This window comes from Arachis hypogaea, chromosome 20, assembly GCF_003086295.3.
Source record: "Arachis hypogaea cultivar Tifrunner chromosome 20, arahy.Tifrunner.gnm2.J5K5, whole genome shotgun sequence".
Lineage (NCBI taxonomy): Eukaryota > Viridiplantae > Streptophyta > Magnoliopsida > Fabales > Fabaceae > Arachis > Arachis hypogaea.
In genome coordinates this window covers 11,763,542-11,786,196 of record NC_092055.1, presented here as the reverse complement: position 1 = coordinate 11,786,196, position 22,655 = coordinate 11,763,542, and the positions used below count along the sequence as shown (strand labels likewise).

Sequence of the window (22,655 nt, the reverse complement as noted above, 5' to 3'; positions counted from 1 at the left end):
AATTTTTGTATTAAGTGAGAGGCCATTAGTTTAACACTCACTTATAATATCTTTTTATAATATATATATATATATTGCAGATTGATCGCACGCCTTATTTCAAATTTGCTACGGATTTGATCGAATTAGATAAAATTAGATAGCCATGCATGTATAAGAATAAATATGTATAAATATATAAGAAATTTCTATTATTAGTATAAATTTTTGCAAAACAATATATTAGCTGATGTATCAAGTTAAATAAATAAACTATCAAGTATTAAACTATCATTTTTAACTAAAAAAAAAAAAAAAATCTAAAATAGAAGGCAGAAGCAGCAGCGTCCAGGTACATCCCCCGAAGGGCGAAGACAGGCATCGACCATCCTTCTCTGTCAAATCCACCCCCTCTCCCTCTATTCATCCGTTTTGTTCCCTTCCCCTCTCAATAGGGTTAGGGTTTGGGTTTTCAATTTCAATCTCCATCTTCCCCCAAACACTTCAATCAATGACCCTAGCCTCTCACTCCTAGTTCATACTTCATATCAATCTCAATTTTACTTTCATCCATGGACTTGTCTCATCCCCACTCCAATTTGTCGCTCGGCTTCTCATCCTCTCACGCGTCGCCGCCACGCCGCCCTCCAATCCCCGACGAATCTATCACCCTCCAGCTCGAATCCAGCCTCCGTGACCCTTCCCACCCTCTCCCTCCGGTTCCCCTCCAGCTCCTCGAGCCCCAAACAGCCACCGATAACGGCAACCACGATTCCGAGTTCAACGACGCCGCCGACGATGAAGACGACAGGGACGTCGAGGAATTTCGCATCCTAGGCCACTCAATGTGCCTCAAGAGGCGAAGAGATTGCGATTCCTCATCCTCTTCCTCAATCTCTTCCTCCAAGAGGGTTTCCGTTTCCCACGAATCTGATCTCGAGGCACGGAGAGCTTTGGTTCGCTCATGGGGGAACCAATCCTTGCAGCTTGCGGACCCCGACGTCTTCGACATAATGGAGAAGGAGAAGAGAAGGCAGTACAGAGGGATTGAATTGATCGCCTCCGAGAATTTTGTATGCAAAGCCGTTATGGAAGCTCTTGGGAGCCATTTGACTAACAAGTACTCCGAGGGAATGCCCGGTGCTCGCTACTATGGAGGTAACCAATATATCGATGAGATTGAAACCTTGTGTTGTGAGCGTGCTTTGCTTGCGTTTAATCTTGACCCCAAGTGTTGGGGTGTCAATGTTCAGCCATATTCGTGTACCTCTGCGAATTTCGCAGTTTACACCGGGTTGCTATTGCCCGGTGATCGTATCATGGGGTTGGATACACCCTCTGGAGGGAACACTAGCCATGGTTACTATACTCCCAATGGGAAGAAAGTTTCCGGTGCCTCGATTTTCTTTGAGAGCTTGCCTTATAAGGTGAACCCACAAACTGGGTATGTTGATTATGAGAAGCTTGAGGAGAGGGCGCTTGATTTTCGTCCCAAGATACTTATTTGCGGTGGGAGTTCGTACCCTCGAGAATGGGATTACTCAAGGTTTAGGCACATTGCGGATAAATGTGGAGCTGTTTTGATGTGTGATATGGCACAAATAAGTGGGCTAATTGCAGCCAAGGTGTGAAAAAATCATCCTTCTGTTGCTTTTAAGTAGTTGTTTTACTTAATGCATTATTTATGGTAGCTTAGCTTGCATTTATGGCCCCTATCTGTTGTTTTGAAGAAACACTTATCTTTGGCTTGCTTTATTTTTATGGTTTTGTTATCTCCACAGGAATGTTCAAACCCTTTTGACTATTGTGATATTGTTACTTCAACAACTCACAAGAGTCTTCGTGGTCCAAGGGGAGGCATAATTTTTTATCGGAAGGGTGCAAAACCAAGGAAGAGAGGGATTCTGCTAAGTCAGGGAAATGAAAGTGATCAGTATGACTTTGAGGAAAAGATAAATTTTGCTGTTTTTCCATCGTTGCAAGGGGGCCCACACAATAACCATATTGCTGCTCTTGCTATAGCTTTAAAACAAGTGGCTACTCCTGAGTATAAGGCATACATGCATCAAGTGAAGAAAAATGCTCAGGCCTTAGCATCTGCTTTATTGAGAAGGAAATGCCGCCTAGTAACTGGGGGTACAGACAACCACTTAGTGCTTTGGGATTTAAGGCCTCTTGGATTGACAGGTATTGTATGACTGTCTCATATTATGATCTAATGTTGGTTGCTTCTTTGTTTGATAATGCTTACATTACATCTCAACTAGACTCAATTAGCTAGTTTGCATTGTTGAACTTCTACTTTTATGACAGTTTTTCTTTCTTGGATGACTTTCTTAAGTACTTTACAATCTCAAAGTTTTGCTTGTAGAGTTTGTAAATTTCAGGTTAATTTTTATTTATTTATTTTTTTGTTCTCTTTGGTTTGCAGGTAAATTTTATGAGAAGGTCTGTGAGGCATGTCATATTACTTTGAATAAGATTGCTATTTTTGGTGACAATGGAGTTATTATTCCCGGAGGTGTAAGAATAGGTAAGTGATGGTTCATTACATCTCAATCTTGAATGTTTTGTTTGCTTGGCATGCTTGATCTGATATACTTACCCTGCGGACGAATTTTATTTTCTATTACTCAGGTACCCCTGCCATGACTTCAAGAGGATGTTTAGAAGCTGATTTTGAGACAATGGCTGAATTTCTGTTTAGAGCCGCGCAACTTGCAAACGTATTGCAGAGGGAGCATGGGAAAATGCAGAAGACAGTTTTGAAGGGGCTTGATAGCAGTAGGGATGTTGTTGATCTCCGGGCTCGGGTTGAAGCTTTTGCAACTCAATTTGCAATGCCTGGTTTTGACATTTGAAGATGATGTGGCTGGTGGTCTGCCATTATTAATTGTTCATATATGCTATAGGAGTGAGTTGCCCTGCCCGATTGCTGCAAAAGCGACTCATCTTGGACTGCAATATATTTTGTTGTCGAAGTCATGTCCTCGTTGCCTTATACAGTGTCTTCATGTTTTCACATGTTGCAGTGAGCTGCAATATGGTACAGTACAGCACAGTACACAAGAGTGTACTGCTTTTGAGGTTTCTTTTGGTAATCAAGCATCCCATTCCCGCCTCAATGAACGGTGCACCACCACTGCTGATTGCAGCAAGTTGGCCATTAGAGGCTGGAACTGGGATCCTTGATCAAACGTCCTGCGTACAGAATTCTTGCCTGGTGAATCTGCAGAAAATAATTTATTTGATAAAGGTTAGATGCCTTGAATTCTTTTGCCTGCTTTTTGATGCTGAAAGCTATATTTACTTTCGTTCTTGCAGAATTTACCCTTCTGTGGGATAATTTTTGTACCGATGTCAATCAGAATACCGTGCCGTGTTAATTGTTAAATATATAGGGTTATTGTGGTAAATATGTGATTGCTTTGTACCCCTTTCATAATTATTCTTTTATAAGTAAATTATTTTCACACAAAAAAGAAATAGCTTGATGATACTTTACAATTAATGAAACATGTTTCAGAAGCGCTTGAATTCACGCAAGTATTAGCAGTTCTTGCTTGGTTGACTTGACCCATGGATGAGTTGAGTGTGGACATTGCGAGGTCCTTTTATATTGAATGTTTTGCCAATTGCCACCCCCCTGGAAGCCAGAATCGACGTTTTTTTAAAATCAGTTTAACATATTTAGGGATGTGAGATTCAGATGGGTATTTCATACTTGTATGTTTGGCAGAATTGAAGGGTAACTCTGTACCATGAAAAAAAATAAAAATAAAAAGAAAAAGGTTATTGATGGGAAATGGTGTTTGTAAAAGATCATGAGTGTGTCTTGGTTCAACCCAAGATTTTATGACATTTGGGAATCTCATCAAGTCTTAATCATAGAGTAAATTCCCGTAATAGTCCTGAGATTCGCATGAATACACAATGTAGTCCTTAAGATCTCAATTTTCCCATAGTAGTCCTCTAGATAGAGCTCCGAGCACTCATAGTGGTCTTTGGGCATATTAGAGACATATTTCTGGTGATGAGTCATCACCGGAATACTTACGTGGCGTCGTTTTGCCACGTTGAATGGCTTCAACGGCTAGTTTAGCTGACACGTTTTCAATTTATACCCATATTGGTCCTTCCCTCTATATTTAATCCTAAATTCCAAAATCCAAATCCCTAATCTTCTTCTCCGACACCTTCTCAATGCAGCAAACAGAGACGAGATACTTTCCTTATTCTGTTCACAAAAAATACACAATGCAATTATTCCAAAGTACATATTTCAAGAAAAAAAGGGTCTAGACTTTCATATAGAATGCTTCCAATTGTGGACTGCATTAGGCAATATCACTAACAACGGCATAGGAAAGCAATTGCAGTGTGAACTGAAATCACATGAATTGCCAAAATGTAACTCAGTCAATTAGTCATTTATATTTTACAAATGCAAAGAAGACAGAGATCAAATTCAAAGTTCACACATCACAGCAAATGCAAACATTCCATATTTCTATTTTTTTAAGTTTCCTCAACAACCAAACATTGATCACCAAGTACCAATGAAAAGTTCAAAACTAGAAGAGAGGAGATCGGAAAAGAGATCTGATCGGCGGCGAGAGAGAGTACAGAGGAAGTGACTGAGACTGAGAGTACCATACAATTGGACTGGTGAGCAATGCACCCATTCATCATTGGCAACTTCCGTTAAACTCTACCACCTTAATCTATTTGGCACTTTATCTCCTAGAATCTGTGACCTTCCAAGGCTAATTGAGTTGAATCTCTCAAAGAATTTCCTTTCTGGTCCAATTCCGGATGGTTTTGCTAATTGCCATAGTTTGGAGATTCTAGATCTTTGTACAAACAGGCTCCATGGAGAAATTCTAACCCCAATTTGGAATATAACAAAACTTAGGAAGCTTTACCTTTGTGAAAATTATATACAATGTAAGGTACTTGAAGATCTTGGGAACTTAGCTTCACTTGAGGAGTTAGTTATATATAGCAACAACTTAATAGGGAGAATTCCTAAATCAATTAGCAAGTTGAAGAAGCTTAGAGTTGTTCGGGCGGGACTAAATGCTCTCTCGGGACTAATACCAGCCGAGATTAGTGAGTGTGACAGCTTGGAGACATTGGGTTTGATGCAGAATTAGCTAGAAGGTTCTATTCCAAGGGAGCTTCAAAAGCTTCAGAACCTTACCAACTTGATTCTATGGCAAAACTCACTGTCCAGGGAGATTCCTCCTGAGATTGGGAACATTAGTAACCTGCAATTGCTTGCTTTGCATATGAATTCGTTCATGGTGATGTCCCGAAGGAGCTTGGAAGAAAGAAGTGGGCTGTCGTTCGGTGTTTGACAGGGTCAGAGACTGGGAGCTGTCGGAAAAGAAGGTTAGGGATTTGGATTTTGGAATTTAGGGTTAAATAGAGAGGGAGGGACCAATATGAGTATAAATTGGAAACGTACCAGCTAAGCTATTTAGCTTGGCGAAACGACGCCACGTAAAGCTCCGGTGATAACTCATCACTAGAAATATGCCCAGGGACCACTATGAATGCTCGGAACTCTATTTGGAGGACTACTATGAAAAAATTAAGATTTTGAAGACTACATTGAGTATTTACACGAATCTCAAAGACTATTATGGGAATTTACTCGTTAAAGATAATTCCCTAACTATTTGTTCATTGTAAACTTAACACTACCCTCGCAATTCGATCTTGCCTTAAACCCGAAATAGTAGATTCGACGAGCAAATTTATCAAGTGTATTCATCATTCTTCATCGTGGAAGGAAATCCTTAGATTCATATCAAATGAGATACTGTTTTGACTGAATGTTATGCTTATGTGTAATCAATAATCAATTGGAATGGGTGTCGTGTGTGGTTACGAGGTCTTCAAACTGTGACAACTAGATTTAAACCTATATATATTTCATAAAAGAATAGCTAAATAAAATCCTTTTTAGTTTCTTGATCGCTAATGAAACATAACAAAAGAATATAGTTCTGTGAATAAAGACTCATTATATTGAATTAATTCTAAAGTCACTCTCATACCCTACAATATATATTGTTGGTTAGTGATACGGAAAGATTAATTTCGCAAGGCAAGTATATCGAGTCGTATCAAGTAATAAAACTCACTTAGAGTGAGATTGATTCCACGAGAATTAAAGGATTAAGCAAGCAATAGCTAATTGATTATTCTAGTTAGACGGTTCATATTGGAATGATGAGTAAATAAGAAATGTAAATGACTAGAAATTAAAAGAAAGCAATAAATAGCTAAAAAGTAAATGACATAAATGTAGAGTACAAGAAAGTAAAGTGCAAAGGAAATAAAGTGCAAGAAAGTAAATAAAGGAAAGGTAAAATGCTAGAAAGTAAAGTGTAAGAAAATAAATAGCTAGAATTAAGAATAAAAAAACATTGGGATCAAGATAAAGAGATATTGCATTCTCATGATCAACAATTCTCATCTCCTCTTCAATCATGCAATCATTGATCTCTTGGCAAATCATAAGTAATCAAACCCCAATCTCTTGGTGATTTGATTTCTCTTAACTTGAACAAATGCCAATCTCTTGATCTAATTGCTCATGAGAAGAGATAAAGTTCAATTTCTGATTCAAAGACCACACAACTCTCAAGATATCAATTCAAAGTGGTTACCTGTCACATACCGGACTAAGAATTATCAATCAAGAGAATCATGAGAGAATAGGCTCAAACTGAATTCTATGACTCCTTTCTCAAGTTCATTATAGAATTCAAATAGATCTAATCCCTCTCTCGATAGTAATTAGATCTTTGAAATACAAAGACTCTCTCTAAAAAAGCAATGAAAGAAGAATTGAAGATGAAGAATGAAAATAAATCAATCCATTAAATTGCAATAGAGCTCTCTTTCCCAATTGAAAGAGTTAGTGACTCATTACTAAATATTTACAAGAGTGGGTATGAAAGAGAATGGAAGAGAAGTGTGGGTGAGAAGAGAGGAGTCCGAAGACCCCCTTCCCGAATGCATCCTAATGATGAAACTAAGGCCTATTTATAAGCCATCCTAAATTACAAATTCAAATGGAATTAGAATCAAATGAAAATTAACTATTTTAGATGATTCTTGTGGTCTTGATTAGTTGTCAATTGTGGGCTTGCTTACTTGAAATTTGAGTGGACTTTGAGTGAATTTAATTGAACCAAAATGAAGCTCTAGGGGTCACTTAGCATGTATAGAAGCCAATTTGGGCGTTGGTTTATCGAGCGCCCTTTATATTGGGTGCTGGTTTTCATTTGTCACGCGTACAGGTCGCCCACGCGTGCGCGTGATCCTCATTGCTGGCGTTGAGTAATCGAGTGCCCTTTTAATCCTAGTGCTGCTTTCACTTGTCACGCGTACGCATCGCCTACGTGTACGCGTGACCCTTATCGCAGGCGCTGAGTAAACGAGAGCCAAACTCAGTGCCAGTTCGAGCGCCAAGAGGTCACTCCCAGGAGCAAAAATCCTCTTCCCGTTGCCCACGCATATGCATGGCCTTCGTTGCGGACGCTGAGTAAACGAGCGCCAAACTCAGCGCCAGGTCTTTACTCCCAGGGGTATAAATCTTCATCCTCACGCGTACGCGTGACCACCTTTGCTGGCGTTGAGTAACTGAGTGTGCAAACGAGCGCTACTTCGAGCGCTAGGACATGCTCCAGGTTTGCTCCTGGCGTTGAGTAAATGAGCGCCAAAACAAGCGCCACTTTGAGCGCTGCCCTCACTTCATTACGCGGGCGCTTGGTTTCTGAACGCCACTTCCAGCACCTTCCTTTCTTTATTGCTTATTCCATTCATGCTTACCTTTATGGATCCATGTTAATAACAGATTCACACTGCGTGTTTCATGGATTCATTACTTGATGTAGCAAATGCATGCTTTCTTTGGCTTATCATATGAACACCTCATGCATTTATTTGCATGCTTCATAGAATTTTAAAGTGTGTCCAAACTTCTCCTTTCTTCTTTTAAGTTTGTTTTGTACTTTTTGTTCTTTTTTCTACCATTTTTTACAAAATTCATCAAATCAAAGAGATCAAAGCAATATATGACTTAAGCACAACAAATACTCAATAATTGGGCATTATGAATTAGTTTTTGACATGAAAAATCATAGAAACACACATGATGCGCATGCATCACAACACCAAACTTAAACTTTACTTGTCCTCAAGCAAATAAAGAATCATGCAATAAATTTTGACAATCTAAGGTGGGAAGAGTAGCAATTTCATGTTCATGGTCGGCTAGTTTATTATGCTTGCAACAAACAAACAAGAAATTTAAATGATTAATGCTTCTATCTAGCTCGCTTTATGAAATCTTTTCTTTATATTCCTTCCTTGAAGCAAGCTTTTCATCTTTAGCTTCTTGGGTGCTTTGCGCCATTTTGTTTTTTACTTCGACTCTACATGCTTTGTTTTCAAGTATTACCACTTGATACATAAGCACCACAAGCATATAACTAGAGAACTCTTTAAGCTCATTTGTTTCTTTTTTTTTACTCTCTAATCATTGATGCTCAGAGCCTTGAGTTTTAAGGGAGTGCTTTGCACTTGAGCCTAGCCTTGACTCTAAGTATTTTTTGTTCAAGCTTTTTGCTTGATACATAAACACCACAAGTACTTAACTAATCAATTGTCATTAGTACTCAGAGCCTTCAACTTTCTCATTCTTTCCCTTTTTCTTTACTTGACTTTAATTGATTTGCTTCTACAAGGTTTTCAAGATTTCAAAAATTTCATAAAATGTCCTAGATGAAAACTTCAATCAAACAAATTCAAATGCATTTGAGCAACAATAGTCATGCTAGAGCCTTCCAATACTCATATGCTCATGCTAGGTTCTTCTTTAATTACCTTATTTGTTTATGATCATGATGCTTAATTGCTTTGAACTCACAAATTTCAAGATGGAAGTCATGATATCATAGCAACATATTACAATTCAAAAATCAAACTATGCTTATTCACAAGGAGTAACACACATGCATATAAAAAAAATGGAAGACAATCATGCAATTGAATGTACAGGAAATAAATGAGAGGAAAAGAAACTTTACCACCTTGTAGTTCTTTATCATTGTTGTTGTCATTTTCCTCCTATTCTTCCCCTCCCACACCAAACTTAGAATGATTGCTTGTCCTCAAGAAACAAATAAAACAGTGGTGATGAGATTTATGATGGGTCATGAATGTCTTAAATAATGAAATGTGAGTAATGCATGTGTTTAAGCAAACAAAATTAAGAATAACAATAAAGGCACAAGAAAGAAAACAGAGACAATGTGACTGCATTAATAAGTGGGTTGTGCATGGTACTTGCATGAAGGATAAGTGACAACACCAAAATTAGTGTGACACTTTCATTTGAAATTGAAGCAAGTACCCAGTGAAGATTTTGAAATCAAATTGTTGCATGGAAACACCGAACTTATTCTATGCAATCTCATGTCAAATTATGGAAAATGAACTAAGCAAAGAAAGAAAATGTTACCAACGGTTGGGTTACCTTCTAACAAGTGCTCTTTTAATGTCATTAGCTTGACATGTGGTTCTTAAATTTCTTCCTCTTCTTCTAGTTGGTTAAGAGAAATGACTTCAAGGGAGAAGAGGAAAAAACTGAAGTCCCCTGTTTTGATCTCCTCCCAGAAGCATTCTTTTGTTATTGGATTGATTTGCTTTGCTTGTTGGGTTAGGGGTGGGATTGCTTGTTGTTGACCTTTTCTTCTTCATGGATATGGTCTTTTATTTCTTGGTCACAATCCTCTTTTTAGTACTTTTGTTGATTGCCTTCACTTCTTTGTTTTCAAAACTTGGGTATTGTGTGATGGTTGGAGTGTCCTCTTCATCAAGAACCTCTTGAATTGGTGGTTCAATGAACTCACCCTTTATGCAACTCTCTGTTTCATGGGAATGTGGACTTCCTTGATTTTATTCATCCCTTCCTTCTGCATGATTTTGCATTGATTCTTTTGGGAGTGAATTTGCATGTTGCTTTGTCACCTCAAGTAGCCTTTGTGGATATAGAATCCTAGGCTTATATGCCTCCACCACCTCCTTCTTCATTGGAATTTCACTTGATACCGGTGCCTATTTTCCTTGTTCTTCCAATTCTTCCTTTGCACTCACCATGTGGTCTTCATCCTCCTTGCTAAGCACCACTCCCTTCATGACCTTGCCTTCCTTTGGGATGTTCTCAATATCACTTTGGAACACATTAATGGGTTTTGCTAAGTGTTTAGCAATATGGTCTAAATGCACTTCAATCTTCCTAATGGTGATTTCTTGTTCTTCCCTAGAGTCTTTGGACCTTTGAAGGAATTGTTCTACTTTTAGCTCAAGAGAAGAAGGTTGGAGATGATTTTGTGGATATGTGTGTGTTGTGGTGAAGTTGTTTTGAGGGGTATGAAATGAGTTTTGTGGGTAGCAAAATGTGTTTTGTGGATTCTGGAATGAGGTTTGTGCATAGTGAAATGAATTTTGTGGATGCTGAAATAAATCGTATGGGTTTTGGAAGAAATTTTGTGCTGAGGCATATTCAAGTGATGAAGAGTTTTGATATGAAATATCATGAGGTGTAGTTGGATAATCTTGCATGAATGTATTTAAGGCACAATCAAGTGATGATGACTCTTGATGAATAGAATATGGGACATTAAAATCTCCTCCCCAGCCACAATTTGGGTAGTTGTTAGATTCATGTGAATTATTTTGTGGCTCAGGAAAGTGTTCCATTTCATTTGATTGCTCAAACTCCATCATTCCTTGTTGATATTTTTAACCACCATTAGGATGGTAACATGAGTCATTTTGTGGTGGTGGGCAATATCGCATGTAATACGATTGATCAAAATGTGAGGTAAACTCCATTCTTACTTGAAAATACTTTGTATCAAATACAATCACCAAGAGAAATTGAAGTTCCTTATGTCACAAATAAGAAATTTTTAGTGAGGCAATAACACAAACACTTGATTGGCAAGAGAAAATAAAGAAGCAAAAGCAAGTTAAAAAAAATTAAAAAAAATGTCTAATCTAGAAAATCAACCAACCGGTAGTTTGTTAATCACAATTAATTCCCGGCAACAGCGCCAAATGTAAGACCCGAAACTTTTGAAAAGTCTTATAATGAACTAATTTCATATTATATATTTAATTACAGTTTTAATGTCAGAGATTATTTTATTAAAGATAGTTCAATGCAGTTTTAATTAATTGAATTTGAAATAAATTAAAATTTTTATAAAAACTCGGCTTTTTTATTAAAATAAGTAAAGAAAAATCATTATTTCCTCAAATACGCATGAATGAAAATAATTTCCGGAATACGCAGGTCCATTTCAAGCCAATCAGCCACGAAATGGGTTTGACCTGCAATTCACTCCAGCCACCCACGAAATGGAGAGTTTATCTGACATAGCTGCCTAGAAGTCCAACTCAAGCCTGGCATGAATGAAATGGCACACTTCAAAGGCGGCGGCAGCGAGATGGGCATCTCAGCTTGGGCGACCGCGAATTGGACCAAGGCGTGCTGGGCACACGTGAAGTGGACTATCTCCTATGCGGCGGCCACGAAATGCTCACTACAATGGCGGCAGCAACGAAATGGTATTGGTGTCTAGTGAAGGCTGCAACTCTCCAGTGCAACAGTTCCCGTACATGCATGCATTGGGTGCATGAGGTGGCAAGCGTGGGGTTGATGCATTGGTGTGTATATAAAGGGCAGATGGGAAGGGGACCAAGTACTTCATGCAGTGAAAAATAGTGGTAGGGAGTGTTAGGAGTTACAAACCGTGGAAAAGAAGAAGGAAAAAAAAATGTCTTTTGCCTAATATTTTTGTATTGTGGTGTGAATAGAAAAGAGTGTAACATGGGCAACGGTGGTGGTATGAACGTGGAAGAAAATTTTAATCGATTAGACGAAGTTCATATTGCCGCTCATTTGATTCATAAGGTTAGTTGTAGTGATCATGTGTGGTTAATTTTGTTATTAGTCTCGATGATTGTTTAATATTTGCTACTGTAAATATAATTGTGGTATTCTGGTTTCATTGTTGCAGCCCGCACGTGTTCTGACCCCGCATGGCACACTTGTTGATGTTTTCACGTCTGAGCCGGCGGATCCAACCATGGATCTGAGGCGGCAGAGACTTGAACCATATTTACAACGAGCATGATTCTATTATGTGTCATTAATAAAGCGTTTTGAGTATGACAATCCGCTGATAAGTGCATTTGTTGAACGATGGCGTCCTGAGACGCACACATTTCACCTCCCGTGGGGTGAGTGTACCATAACACTAGAGGATGTGGCAATGCAGTTAGGGTTACCCATTGATGGCAAGTCTGTTAGTAGTACTCTAAGGTCATGGAGCAAATTTCACCAGAGAGATATATGGCAATGGTGCAAAGAGCTACTTGGTGATGTTCCACCCGGACATGTAGGGATAACGAAGTACAACATAAGGCTGAAGTGGATCAGAACTCATTTTCAACAGATGCCCCTTGACGCAGCAGATGATGTCATGATTCAGTATGCTCGTTGTTACATTCTGTATTTGTTGGGTGGCGTACTACTACCGGACAAGGCTAACAACACGGTCCACGTTCGCTACCTACCTTTGCTGGTTGATTTTGATGCCATCAGCACTTATAGTTAGGGTAGCGCATGTCTTTGTTGGCTATATCGAGCCATGTGCTTGGCAACAGACTACACCGTTGAAGGTATGGCCGGCTGTCATACGTTGTTAATGTCGTGGATTTATTACAGGCTATCGTTCTGGGCACCAGATGTGACGACGCCGCATACTTTTCCATTAGCGACAAGGTGTGGTAATTTTTGCATATTCTGTTAAGTTTCGTTAGATGAAAAAATTTTCGTTTGCTGTTTACTATACAACTTATTTGAGGAAATAATGATTTTTCTTTACTTATTTTAATAAAAAAGCCTAAAAACTCTATAATTATGGATTATTTTTCTATTTACAATTTAAAGTATTAGAAATTCAAAAATAATGATGTTTGGTTATTTAAATTAGAATTTTATTTAATTTTACAATTATTAAAATATTTCTATATTTAAATTATAAAATTAGTTATAAAATAATAAGATTTTTATATGATAATATTTTTATAAATAAATACTTTAGGTTTTGTTAATAAAAAAAATTAGTTATATTGTATTATATTTTCAATTTGAGTATTTGAGTGAAAACCAAATAGCAATTTGATACAATAAATAATATTTTAAAGTAATTTTAAGGATTCAATTATTTTAAAATTAAACTCTAAAATCCCCAATTTCATACACAAACCCTAACCCTAATTAAACCATAATTTTTCCTTTACCCCAAGTGAAACCCTAGCCGCACTTTTCCCCCCTCAGCCCTCACCTCCCCAACACACACAGCAGGGTTGCTGAAAAAGAAAGAAGAAGAGAAAGAAGAAAGAAAGGGGAAACGGATGCAGGGGAAGGAGAGAAGAGAGGGAGCTGCAATCCAAAGAGAAAGAAGGAGGGACACCGCCACTGCAGTTGCGCCACTGCCACCGCGTCCTATTGCTTGCGCCGCCATCGTCCAGCTCGAGCCACCACCGCGCCACTCGTCACCCTCGCGAGGAAGGCCAGAACTGAGGGAGAGAGCCATGGGAGGAGAAGGAGGCGTCGCCGTCCTTGAAGCCTCTGTCGTTACTGTGCAGAGCCGACGCCGTCGTCATCATCGCGGGCTTCTTCTGTGCGTCATCGCCACCACTTCTCGGTCAGTCATCGTCGAGCAGAGCCATGGGGAAGACACCCAGAAGCCATCGACGTTGTTGACGAAGAAGAGGGGACGCGCGAGAGGGAGCCGCTAGGAAGAACCGTAGCCGTCACCGAAGCTCCTGTCGCCGTCAGAAGCTGCGGCCGTCGCCGATTTGCATGCACTGTCGCCGTTGAGCTCCTTTGCCGCTGTTTGAGTCACTGGGAACAGGGCTGTGATCACCGAAACCACCATCGGAGTTACCGCTGTTTCAGTTCAGCCGTTCTTCCTTGTCTGGGTAAGCATTTCATTCCGGAACCTTTGAATCAGTATTTCTGTTTTAAATTGTTTAAGGATCTGAGGTTTTGGTGTCATAGGATTGAATTACAGGTTTTGCATGTTGAGTTCTATGATTGTTGTTTGCGACATCAAGCTGCTGCGTCATCACCATAGCTGCCACTGCTCTGTTCTGTGGCTTATTCGTATGTATAGTAAGTTGTTCCTCGTCCCGAACCTCTATAGTTGTAATTATGTTATATGTTTCTAAGGTCCTTGCAACGTTATGCTTTAGGATTATGTTTCGGTTCTTGCGTGCCATGATTAGAGTTCCTGAGGTTGCGGCTGTTGTTGCGGAAGCAGTAAGGAACTATGGTTGAGAACTATAACACCAGCTGGGTAAGAGGCAGGGTGAAGTTGTCCCCTGCTCCGGGTACGCGGGTAAGATGCAAGGGTTGCGGCGTTGTCCCACTTGCTCCGTATTTGGTGTTCTGTCCAGGGTTAGCTACTGGACATGTCAGGTTTGACTTTATAACCGACAGATGAGACTCATCAGCCATAGGGCAGGCATTCATCATGTGCATCTATGTGACATTGTTTGGGTGTGCATATTGTAATTGGTTTGCCTATGTGAATAATTATGTTTAACTGCTAATTGCTCTACTTGATGTAACTGCTTGATTGTATTTGAACCTTCTTACTTGTGTTTGTGACTGAAATTGAGTGGATTGTGATGAATTGGACGTTGATTGAATTATTTGGGCCGAGGACCTTGTTTAGTTTGTGTTTCTGGTTTAGTAAAGTATGAAAAACTAAACTGATTCAGTATAGACTTAATGAACCTATGCTTGGAACATCTTGGTTATTCATGCCGTCTAGGAAAAACTTTTAAAAAGGTCTTGAATTTTTTAAGAATTAATAGATTTCACTTTTAAAATGGATTTCAGATTTTTGAATATAAATCTTTGGTTTTGAAAAGATACATAAGGCAGCTATCGATCATTGTACTTTAAAAAGTTTTATTTTTACGTATTTTATTGTAGCAATTCTCTAACCTCATAGTAAGAACCAGCGAGAACGATGTTCTCACTCCCCTAAACGTCTTTTCTTTTTCAGGATATGGACGACAAAGTTCCGAAGAGCCTGTTACTTTTCTGTTTACACGATTAACTTGTATTGTTTTAGATATTATGTTTCCCTCGAATTTAACTTTTCACAATTTGTAAGAGGGATATGATTTTGTTTTATGTAAAGCTTGTAAGTTAATACTATGTATATGTATGTATATGGTTGTAAGTATGAATTTATGTTTTGTTTTAAACGGTCTTTTGAAAAATACGGTTGAAGTTTTAAACAGGCTCATATTTTAGTATTAAATATTTTAAGAGTCATCGTAATACCCGAGCTATCATAGTGGTGCTGCCGGAAGCGTGACATTTTGATAGTTAGGGTGTTACATTATGGTATCAGAGTGGTCTTTCCTATAGAGCCTGAGGAATGGACCGACTATGCTTTAATTTCATACTCTGAGTGTCTATCATGTAATATGTCTTGTTCGGATAACGAGAATTAGAGCTTTATACACATGACGGTCTATTCATTAATGTCATTAGTTTTGCATTGCATAATTCCTGAGTTTGGCCGGCTTAATAACTAGTGGATTATGTATATGAAAGCACTAATAGATTATCATAGACGATATACGAGTTGTAGGTAACGCGAATCGTGGGTTTTGGGAACGTTGGGAGTTAATTCTCGAGGTTACTCATTTACTTATCTTGTTCTTTAATGGTTTGCTTTAAAATTTCTATTTAAGATTTCTTTCTTGAAAGGTAAACTGATTATTTTCCAAGCTTGTTCTTTTGTTCACATGCATTCTCGGTTGATTTTAACTGCATGTGTCTGTTTAAATTCTTTGGACATTTTCCCTGTGTTATTTAGAGTTCCTCTTCTTGACTTGTGTGTTTTTTATGTCACCTTGAACTCGTTTAACACATAAAAGCAATTGGAATCTTTGAGAATTTTCCGTTGTTTGAATTCCTTGTGAGTTTCATATTCTTTTGGATCATCTATAAACTTGTTTGATGTGACCGCTTTGTAAATCCTGTCTGAATTCCCTTGATTTGAGTGTCTTTTTCGAAATGTGAATTAATTTTCTTCTTAGTACATCTCAATATTCCTGAACATCCTCGTGAGGTTATGACTCCAAAATATCCTCTCGGAGCATTGTTTTAAACCTTTTAAAGAAGTTTCGGATTATTCTCGTGCAAGGTTGTCCTTAACTTTGTATTCCTTTGCCTGAACTCGTTTTGGCGCGATACATTATTCCTTGTGGTCTCTTTCTGAATGTTCTTCTTTCAGTTTCTTCTCAAAGAAGATTTTGATTCAATTTTTCACTTATTTGACTGTATCCACAACTATTCCTTCAAATTTTAATAAAATCATTTCTAATTCAGCACACGCTTCCTTATGTAGTTCAAAACCTGCCTGTTTGTAATGCATCTCCCATTCCTCTTTGGGCAAAACTTTATCTCAGGTTTTCTTCTCAAAATGAAACTTAATTCCCTCCCAACTAAATTGCAGTTTTTATGCATGTTTTTGTTTGGTTATGCACATAAACACCTTTTAAGATATTCGAGAAAAATGTTTTGCTCTTAGCCAAACTAGTTTTTCATTTTCAAATGTTGCATAATCTATTTCAACTTGAACTTGTTCTAAAACAGCGCAACATTTATGTTTTTACTATTATTTTGTAAAATGTTTGTTGCGTACTTTTCTTTCGGAACGTCAAATGATTTCCTCAAAGTTTTTCATTCTTCATGAATAATGTATTCGAAGGCGTTTCTAATTATACTTTTAAAATTTTGTGAGCATTATCAGCGGCTTTAGTTATTCTTCTCCTACGATCTCATACTTCTTTGACACGGGTTGATTTTGTTGCAAACTGCTGCACTGTTTTCTTCTTATTGTTCCTATTGAATTTCCTTAATTCGAGGTCCTTTCTTAAACTTGTGATTTGATTTTCGTCACATTCTTCATTGCTTGTATATCCTTGTTTATTGAGATCTCAACAGTTCTTCAAATCCTTGTGAGTGCTGTCCTTGTCACTTGTCCTTCTTTTCTAAGATCTTGTATTCTTCTGAGTAAACCCGAGATTTATTTTAATGTCATGTGCGACCTTTAGGTATAGTAATGTGACGCGTTAGTTCTTTAGGACGTGGTTTGTGGATATGGAAGGTGAAGCGGTAAGTGTCCAACGTTATGAGAAGTTGTGGGAGTTTCGTTTCTCGCGAATAAAGTTTTCAGGCGTTAGGCTTATGACCAGTTATGGGGTTATAAGGTGATTGATGGAGTTGAGAAGTTGAAGTTATGAAGTGGGTAAAAGATATGTGAGAGAATGTTATATCCATTGTTTTGATACCAGCCTGCTTTGTAGCTTTTTGCCACATTAACTACCGTTTTGTTTTGTGAATGCCTATCTTAACTTGCACACTATTTTGTTCCTTCAAGTTTTTGTAAGGTCTTGAAACCATATAACTTTTTACATCGAGCTTATCTTGTATCTTCTGCCTTACACCATACTTTACCCTTATATTTAAATCTTATGGTAATTCGGTATTTGATATATATATATATATATATATATATATATATATATATATATATATATATATATATATATATATATGCCAAAATTTCTTACTTTTCTAAAAGGTATTTAAAAAGTAGAGTGCTAAGACTATGTATTGCTATATGTATTACTTTAATTTTCAAAGACAAAAATTTTTATAAGGTGGGTGGAATGTAAGACCCGAAACTTTTGAAAAGTCTTATTATGAACTAATGTCGTATTATATATTTAATTACAGTTTTAATTTCAAAGATTATTTTATTAAAGATAGTTAAAGGCAGTTTTAATTAATTGGATTTGAAATAAATTAAAGTTTTTATAAAAACTTTATAATTATGGATTATTTTTCTATTTATAATTTAAAGTCTTAGAAATTCAAAAATAATTATGCTTGACTATTTAAATTAGAATTTTATTTAATTTTACAATTATTGAATTATTTCCTATATTTAAATTATAAAATTAATTGTAAAATAATAAGATTTTTAAATGATAATATTTTTATAAATAAATACTTTAGGTTTCGTTAATAAAGAAAATTAGTTATATTGTACTATATTTTCAATTAGATTATTTGAGTGAAAACTAAATAGCAATTTAATACAATAAATAATATTTTAAAATTATTTTAAGAATTCAATTAGTTTCAAATTAAACCTCAAAATCCCCAATTCCATATACAAACCCTAATCCTAATTAAACCACAATTTTTCCTTTATCCCAAGTGAAATCTTAGCCGCACTTTTCCCCCATCAGCCCTCACCTCACCAAGACACACAGCAAGGTTGCTGAAAAAGAAAGAAGAAGAGAAAGAAGAAAGAAAGGAGAGACGGAAGCAGGGGAAGGAGAGAAGAGAGGGAGCTGTGATCCAAACAGGAAGGAGGAGGGACACCACCACCACGTCCTGTTGCTTGTGCCACCATCGTCCAACTCGAGCCACCACCGCACCACTCGTCGCCCTCGCGAGGAAGGCCAGAACCAAGGGAGAGAGCCGCACGAGGAGAAGGAGGCGTCGCCATCCTCGAAGCCTCCGTCGTCACTGTGCAGAGCCGCCGCCATCGTCATCATTGCGGGCTGCTGCTGCACGTCATCGCCGCCACTTCTGGGTTCGTCATCGTCGAGCAGAGCCGTGGGGAAGCCACCGAGAAGTCATCGACGTCACTGACGAAGAAGAGGGGATGCGCGAGAGGGAGCCGCCGGGAAGAACCGTAGTCGTCACCGAAGCTCCTGTCGCCGTCAGAAGTTGCTGCCATCGCCGATCTGCATGCGCCGTCGCTGTTGAACTCCTTTGCCGCCGTTCGGGTCACTGGGAACGTGGTTGTGGTCACCGAAACCACCATCGGAGTTACCGCTATTTCAGTTCAGCCGTTCTGTCTTGTCTGGGTAAGCATTTTGTTCCAGAACCTTTGAATCGGTATTTCTGTTTTAAGTTGTTTAAGGATCTGAGGTTTTGGTGTCATAGGATCGAATTACGGGTCTTGCATGCTGAGTTCTATGATTGTCGTTTGCGACATCAAGCTGCTGCGTCATCACCGGAGTTACCACTGCTTTGTTCTCTGGCTTATTCATAAGTATAGTAAGTTCTTCCTCATCCCGAACCTCTATAGTTGCTATTCTGTTATATGTTTCTAAGGTCCTTGCAACGTTATGCTTTAGGATTATGTTTCGGTTGTTGCATGCCATGATTAGAGTTGCTGAGGTTGCGGCTGTTGTTGCGGAAGCAGTAAGGAACTGTGGTCGAGAACTTTAACACCACCTGGGTAAGAGGCAGGGTGAAGTTGTCCCCTGCTCCGAGTACGCGGGTAAGATGCAAGGGTTGCAACGTTGTCCCACTTACTCCGTGTTTGGTGTTCTGTCCAGGGTTAGCTACCGGACATGTCAGGTTTGGTTTTATAACCGACAGATGAGACTCATCAGCCATAGGGTAGGCATTCATCATATGTATTTACGTTACATTATTTGGGTGTGTATATTGTAATTGGTTTACCTATCTGAATAATTATGTTTAACTGCTAATTGCTCTACTTGATGTAACTGCTTGATTGTGTTTGTGACTGAAATTGAGTGGATTGTGATAAATTGGACGTTGATTGAATTGTTTGGGCAAAGGGACGTGTTTGGTTTGTGTTTCTGCTTTAGTAAAGTATGAAAAACTAAACTGGTTCAGCATAGACTTAATGAACCTATGCTTGGAACAGCTTGGTTATTCATGCTGTATAGGAAAAACTTTTAAAAAGGTCTTGGATTTCTGAAGAATTAACATATTTCTCTTTTAAAATGGATTTTGGATTTTTGAATATAAATCTTTGGTTTTGAAAAGATACATAAGGCGGCTATCGATCACTGTACTTTAAAAAGTTTTATTTTTACGTATTTTATTATAGAAATTCTCTAACCTCATAGTGAGAATCAGCGAGGACAATGTTCTCACTCCCCTACAGGACTTTTCTTTTTCAGGATATGGACGACGAAATTCGGAAGAGCTTGTTACTTTTCTGTTTACATGATTAACATGTATTGTTTTAGATATTATGTTTCCCTCGCCTTTAACTTTTCACAATTTGTAAGAGGGATAGATTTTATTTTATGTAAAGCTTGTAAGTTAATACTATGTATATGTATGTATATGGTTGTAAGTATGAATTATGTTTTGTTTTAAACGGTCTTTTAAAAAATACGGTTTAATTTTAAACAGGTTCATATTTTAGTATTAAATATTTTAAGAGTCATCGTAATACCCGAGCTATCAGAGTGACGCAACTGGAAGCATGACATTTTGATAGTTAGGGTGTTACACCAAAAACTTGATACGGAAAATTAATTCTGCATAACTACCGACAAGTATATCGGGTCATATCAAGTAATAAAACTCACTTAGAGTGAGGTCGATCCCACAAGGATTAAAGGATTAAACAAGTAATAGTTAATTGATTATTCTAGTTAGACGGTTCATATTGGAATGATGAGTAAATAAGAAATGTAAATGACTAGAAATTAAAAGAAAGCAATAAATGGCTAAAAAGTAAATGACATAAATGTAGAGTACAAGAAAGTAAAGTGCAAAAAAAATAAAGTGCAAGAAAGTAAATAACGGAAAGGTAAAATGCTAGAAAGTAAAGTGCAAGAAAATAAATAGCTAGAATTAAGAATAAAAAAGAACATTGGGATTAAGAGATATTACATTCTCAGGATCAACAATTCTCATCTCCTCTTCAATCATGCAATCATTGATCTATTGGCAAATCATAAGTAATCAAACCCGAATCTCTTGGTGATTTAATTTCTCTTAACTTGATCAATTGTCAATCTCTTGATCTAATTGCTCATGAGAAGAGATAAGTTTAATATCTGATTCAAATGCCACACAACCCTCAAGATATCAAATCAAAGTGGTTACATGTCACATACCAGAATAAGAATTATCAATCAAGAGAATTATGAGAGAAGAGTCTCAAACTGAATTCTATGACTCCTTTCTCAAGTTCATCATAGAATTCAAATAGATCTAATCCCTCTCTCGATAATAATTAGATCTTTGAAGCACAAAGACTCTCTCTAAAGAAACAATGAAAGAAGAATTGAAGATGAAGAATGAAATTAAATCAATCCATTAAATTGCAATAGAGCTCTCTTTCCCAAATGAAAGAGTTAGTGACTCATAACTAAATATTTATAAGAGTTGGTATGAAAGAAAATGGAAGAGAAGTGTGGGTGAGAAGAGAGGAGTTCGAAGACCCCCTCCCTAATATGTCCTAATGAGAAAACTAAGGCTTATTTATAAGCCATCCTAGATTATAAATTCAAATGGAATTACAATCAAATGAAAATTAACTATTCTAGATGATTCTTGTGGCCTTGATTGGTTGTCAATTGTGGGCTTATTTGCTTGAAGTTTGAGTGGACTTTGAGTGAATTTAATTGAACCAAAATGAAGCTCTAGGGGTCACTTAGCATGTATGGGCGCTGATTTGGGCGCTGGTTTCCCTTTATATTGGGTGCTAGTTTTCGTTTGTCATGTGTACGCGTCGTCTACGCGTACGCGTGACCCTCATTGCTGGCATTGAGTAATTGAGCGCCCTTTTAATCCTGGCGCTGGTTTCACATGTCACGCGTACGCGTCGCCCACGCGTACGCGTGACCCTTATCGCAGGCACTGAGTAAACGAGCGCCAAACTCAACGCTAGTTCGAGCGCCAGGAGGTCACTCCCAGGGGCAAAAATCCTCTTCCTCACGCGTACACGTGGCCTTCGTTGCGGGTGCTGAGTAAACGAGCGTGCAAATGAACGCCAAACTCAGCACCAGGTCTTTACTCCCAGGGGCATAAATCTTCATCTTCACGCGTACGCGTGACCACTTTCGTTGGCGTTGAGTAACTGAGCGTGCAAACGAGCGCTACTTCGAGCGCCAAGACATGCTCCAGATTTGCTTCTGGCATTGAGTGAATGAGCGCCACTTTGTGCGCTGCCCTCACTTCATTACGGGCGCTTGGTTTCTGAACGCCAGTTCCAGTGCCTTCCTTTCTTCATTGCTTATTCCATTCATGCTTGCCTTTATGGATCCATGCTAATAACATATTCACACTGCGTGCTTCATGGATTTATTACTCAATGTATCAAATGCACGTTTTCTTTGGCTTATCATATGAACACTTCATACATTTATTTGCATGTTTTATGGGATTCTAAAGTATGTTCAAACTTTTTCTTTCTTCTTTTAAGCATGTTTTGTACTTTTTGTTCTTTTTCTATTATTTTCTACAAAATTCATCAAATCAAAGAGATTAAAGTAATATATGACTTAAGCACAACAAATACTTAATAATTAGACATTAAGAATTAGTTTTTAACATGAAAAAACATACAAAAACACACATGATGCGCATGCATCAGTTAGTTAAAACCTACCTGGAATAAATGTGTTAGATTTGATTCGGAAGAATTTTAATACCATTTTAATATTGGAGTTAAGAAATAAATGACTGGACAGTT

At 37.9% G+C, this 22,655-nt stretch overlaps 1 protein-coding gene across 1 annotated transcript; it reads left to right on the top strand.

Annotated features, from left to right (window-relative positions):
- Positions 1 to 249: 249 nt before the first annotated feature.
- On the top strand, positions 250 to 3,395 carry LOC112786673 (serine hydroxymethyltransferase 6). The gene is made up of 4 exons (XM_025830037.3): positions 250 to 1,604; positions 1,761 to 2,166; positions 2,411 to 2,512; positions 2,617 to 3,395. Exons 1-4 carry the CDS (start codon positions 552 to 554, stop codon positions 2,838 to 2,840), a joined length of 1,785 nt encoding a protein of 594 aa, XP_025685822.1. The 5' UTR covers positions 250 to 551; the 3' UTR covers positions 2,841 to 3,395.
- Positions 3,396 to 22,655: the final 19,260 nt, after the last annotated feature.